The sequence below is a fragment of the Sphaeroforma arctica genome, assembly GCF_001186125.1.
Source record: "Sphaeroforma arctica JP610 unplaced genomic scaffold supercont1.11, whole genome shotgun sequence".
Taxonomy (NCBI): domain Eukaryota; class Ichthyosporea; order Ichthyophonida; genus Sphaeroforma; species Sphaeroforma arctica.
In genome coordinates, this window is record NW_014040547.1 from 183,562 (window position 1) to 188,981 (window position 5,420).

The 5,420-nt window shown below is 39.9% G+C and overlaps 1 protein-coding gene across 1 annotated transcript in view; it reads right to left on the reverse strand.

Moving 5' to 3' along the window:
- Nucleotides 1–1,722: 1,722 nt before the first annotated feature.
- The window catches only part of SARC_00396 (hypothetical protein), a gene marked incomplete at its 5' end in the record, with an annotated part of 11,570 nt that continues 7,872 nt past the window's right edge, over nucleotides 1,723–5,420 (reverse strand). The window contains 4 exons of the mRNA XM_014305938.1: nucleotides 1,723–2,127; nucleotides 3,226–3,317; nucleotides 3,990–4,115; nucleotides 4,831–4,903. Coding sequence (XP_014161413.1) covers nucleotides 1,743–2,127; nucleotides 3,226–3,317; nucleotides 3,990–4,115; nucleotides 4,831–4,903 — 676 coding nt within the window. The 3' untranslated portion in view covers nucleotides 1,723–1,742. The remainder of the gene's footprint in view (nucleotides 2,128–3,225; nucleotides 3,318–3,989; nucleotides 4,116–4,830; nucleotides 4,904–5,420) is intronic.

Consider the following 5,420-nt stretch of genomic DNA (forward strand, 5'->3'; position numbering starts at 1 on the left):
CAATAAGAATGTAGGTGAATGTAGAAACAGAATGCAGGTAAACGTAGAATAAGAATGTATGTAAATGTAGAACAAGAATGTAGGTAAACGTAGAAAAAAATGTAGGTAAACGAAGAATAAAAACGTAGGAAAACGTAGAATAAGAATGTAGGTAAACGTAGAATAAGAATGTAGGTAATCGTAGAATAAGAATGCAGGTGAACGTAGAAAAAGAATGTAGGTAAACGTAGAATAAAAACGTAGAATAAGAATGTAGGTAAACATTGAAAAATAATGCAGGTAAACGTGGAATAAGAATGTAGGTAAACATCGGATAAGAATGTAGGTAAACATAGAATAAGAATGAAGGTAAACGTAAGATAAAAAATATACGCAAACGTAGAATAAAAATGTAGGTAAACTTAGAAAGAATGTAGGTGAACGTAGGACAAGAATGTAGGTGAACGTAGAACAAGATTGTGAATGTAGAATAGAGTGTAGGTAAACGTATAAAAATATTGGTAGGTAAATGTGGAATAAGATTGTACGTAAACGTAGAATAAGAATGAAGGTAAACGTAGAATAAAAATACAGGTAAACGTAGAATGAAAATGTAAGTAAACTTGGAAAGAATGCAGGTAAACGTAGAATAAGAATATAGTGAACGTAGAATAAGAATGTAGGTAAACTTAAGATATGAATGTAGGTAATTTTGGAACAAGAATGTAGACAATTATATAAAAAGAATTCGGGTAAACGTAGAATAAGAATGTAGGTTAAACGTAGAACAAGAATGTAGGTAAACGTGCACAGCAACGGTATGCTGATTGCAGGTGACTAGCGAAAGGTGCATGGGAGTGATGGTACTATCAACAACAGTAACTAGACAGTGTAGGGTGGGATGTATCGGAGAATTGCCCAGAGCCCGGCATGACACACATGCGATGGGACTGCGGGTTCTTCTATACACCAGAATAGTATAGCCGGCTGTAGTTGAAAGCGTATACTTTTAAAATTGTCAGAGGCTCCAAGTTGGGCACACCCAGAGATGCACCATTGGTGCCCAGGGCAACACACGCGCGCGTATGTGTGCGTGAACTCGCTTGTACTTGTCAATATAATATCAATACTATCGCGTATATGTTATGCATGTATTTCCATAGTCACAGGTAACCCGTCAACGTTGTGTAGCGTGTGTTAGTCAGCCTAAATTCTCGTATTGCTAAAGTCTGTACTTAATAAGGCAACAGAGTTCCAATATCTCAGAAGCTACACCAAAAACGAGCGCCCCTGCCTGTCCCTGTTATCCTGATAGTAGTATACGCACTTCAGACTGATAGGAGCCTTGATGTGCATATAGGAGTCCACGCAAATACGAATAAATCAGTACGTATGTGATAGATATCAAGTGATCCTCCCTTCCGGACAACCAGAGAATGTGAGAGAATGTGGTCAATCAAATATTCTCTGCGAATACGAATTAATGAGAAGTAAGCGCAGTGAAATGGTCACTATCCTCCAATCACTATAAATATATATATATATATATAAGACTTGGAATTGTCCCATCAATAAGTCCGATCACACCAATACGATGCCACAGCACGACAAGCAACAACAGACGAGCGAAGTCCGACACAACACACTCACGTCTAAGATAGTATACATGCAGTCCATTCTATGGCCATAAGTGGCAAAAGCTCACTGAAAACAACAGGGTGCTCTAGATACGTGCAAGGAGAACCGTAAGGGTGAGTTGAGCTTTATTCTCCGCTATCAGGTAATTGTTCATACCGCGGCACAGGCAACGACGGCTGTCTAGCCACCTGTGTTTGCTCTGCACTATCCGTAACACTAATCTGTAAACCCGATATATCGGGGTTGTGCGATGCCCGCCTATCAGAGGGGCGTGTAGGTAAGACACCCGCCATTATCAGTGCGGTCCCCTCCACAGGTAAGGACAGCTCTCGTATGGCTGATATATGAGTCGCTTCTGCACTATGTGTACTGTCTATGTCCCTTCTATCGAATGTGGGGTGTGGGTCGCCTCTAGCGGGTATTCTTGGTAAGGGTGTGGTGGGGGGCGAGTGCGTCCGATCGGCGGAAGCCCCCGAGAACTCCACGCTATTGTTGAACGTGAGTGAGTGCCTATAATACACACGTGCACAGGTGGTTGAGAGAGATAGCATACGACATGTGTTAATCACTTGCAGTAGGAAAACCAGGTATGGTTTCTGCTTGCTAACATGTTCATAGATGTATACGCACAAACATATACATATATATATATAAGTTTACTACGTAAAAGTAGAAGTATAGGCATGTATAAGTACTAAAGTTTAAGAACACGGATATGTATAAAAATGTTTAAGTAGAAGTAGAAGTATAACCATACTAGAAGTATAAGTATAAGTATAAGTATAAGTATAAGTAGAAGTAGAAGTAGAAGTATGTATATGTGTAAGTATATATGTGTGTATATGTATATATATATGTATATGAACATGTATATGTATACGTATCCGTATATATATACGTAAAAATTTGAGCAGAAAGTAGAAGTAGCAGTAGAAGTAGAAGTAAAAGTCCTTTCAATGACGCGTTTGTCTTACGAGTAAGCTGCCAAGGCATAGTCTGGTTTGGACCGATACCACTTATCAGTTGAAAACAGTCGTTGTGGTGACTATGGTATATGAAATCCGGTTGAAGCATAGCACATGCCAGCTTACACTACTATATAATATGCATCACTGATGTTTGACGTTCATCGTCTTCTTTGTTCCTATGCATGCTCAGTTGTTCCGAAACACTCGTTATGTTGGGATACCCTCCCAAACACACCGCACGTTCTCACAAACTAATTACCTGTGCACACGTACGTTGTGTGGCCGGTAATAGACACTCCCTGCGCTCACATATACTTTGTCGGTTCTCAGAAGTACACTACTTGCACTCATACATACATACATATATACATACACACAAACAAATATACATATATACATACGTACATACATACATATATACATACACACAAACAAATATACATATATACATACGTACATACATATATACATAGATACATACATAGATACATAGATACATAGATACATAGATACATAGGCGTGCATACATACGACCATACATACATACATACATACATACGTGCATACATACATACAAACATACATACGTGCATACATACATTCGTACATACATACACAGTCTGTTCTGGAAAGGACATACTTTGCTTGAAGTGTGGATGCGTCTATAGGCTGCAATGATGATCTGCCAGATCGGTTGGCTATCGGCGACTTCGCGGGCCGCGGCGGAGGAGCCTACGGTTATGCACACATGTGTATTAGTGCACAGATAGATACTCTTGATGTGTGCTATTGCTATACTGTTATATATAACGTACATACGGTTGGTGTATATAATGTACTAGCGTGCATAAGCCATTCGACGTAGAATACACCTGTTGTGCATGCGACGGGGTTGGCGGACACACGGTGTGTTGGGAGGGTGGGCATGTGATTGGTGTGCTTTAGGGTTTTAGGGTTTACCGTTGTTAGTAGTGATGCTTATACACTAACATCATGGACACCCGGTTTCATAGATGGACGATACATCCATGTCATTTAGTGGCGTAGAATAGAAGAGATTTAGGAGGACTACCCCGCTGTGATAAAACACATCTCATATAGCACCTTGGAATATACGACATAACTGCCACAGGATATAAAGCAGTCTCGAATATACAGGAACACTACCAACACGCAGCGAATGCACATACATATACATACATACATACACGCATAAATATACACACACACACATACATATATATACATACATACATACATACACACACACACACATATATATATATATAAATATATACATACATACATACATAAATATATATATATACATATACATATATATATATATATATATATGTTATTTATATATATATATAATACGACAAACAACGCAGCAGAACATACCTCTTCTTCGATAGCCACTGGTAAGAGTGACGATGTGTTGATTGCAAGTGCAATTGATTTCTTCTTGGACAGTCCGTTGTTTTCCTTCTGCGCTAAAGAGTTTCTTCGGTAGGGGTCTACTACCACCTGTGCCATACAGTGGTGTGCTGTGTGAGTGACTCGCGTAGCCCACTATCAGGCGTGCTTGGTGGAGCCGAGGAGACTGCACACAGCTCACAGAGGTATACAAACATCTACGCCAAGTGATATATTGTAACGTGTGCGAAGCGTACAGACTAGTACAAGCCTTGAGTGAAACCCCCCCCCAACGGGCGAAAAAAAATCCCCACCCCACCCGCTCACCTCATGACTGCGACAGATAAACAAGAACGAATAAACCAGAGCGCACTTTGCCATCTCATCTGATCACATGACAACATGAACTAGTTTAAACCCTATGAAAACATGAACTAGTTTAAACCCTATGAAAACATGAACTAGTTTAAACCCTATGAAAACATGAACTAGTTTAAACCCCATGAAAACATGAACTAGTTTAAACCCCATGACAACATGAACTAGTTTAAACCCCATGACAACATGAACTAGTTTAAACCCCATGACAACATGAACTAGTTTAAACCCCATGACAACATGAACTAGTTTACACCCCATGACAACATGAACTAGTTTAAACCCCATGACAACATGAACTAGTTTAAACCCCATGACAACATGTTTAAACCCTATGACAACATGAACTAGTTAAAACCCCTTGACAACATGAACTAGTTTAAACCTCATGACAACATGAACTAGCTTAAACCCCTCACACTTGTTAGGGGATGGGCCACAGACTTACCGATTGCAGCTCTCTCATCTCCTTCCGACAGAAAGGGCACTCGTTCTTGGCCTGTTTCTGCCACTCTGAAACACTGTGGGGAAGCACACAGAGAACGGGAGGGTGTAATGAGCGCAGGCAGAGATGGTGACAAACGAAACACTGTGGCGAAGCGCACAGAGAGGGTGAAGCACGCGTGGCAGCACACAGACAACGGGAGGGTGTAGTGAGCGCAGGCAGAGATGGTGACAAAAAATACATTATCCACTGTACGGATTGAGTGTACCTACTGTGGGCTGTGCGGGCGAGCTTGCGTTATACTTGTGTGCTTACGTTTTTACTTGTGTGCTTACGTGATAGAGTGTTGTGGGTGGCATGGCATGCATCTAAAAGACATCACACGCCACGCACACGCGCACCCCAACGTATACGCCAAGATAAACGTTCTTGTTCTGCACTAGGAATCTCCAAGGCGCACGCATTCAAATACGACTTTCTAATATCTTACTATATATATATATATATATATATATTNTATATATATATATATATATATATATATATATATATATATATATATATATATATATATATATATATATATATATATA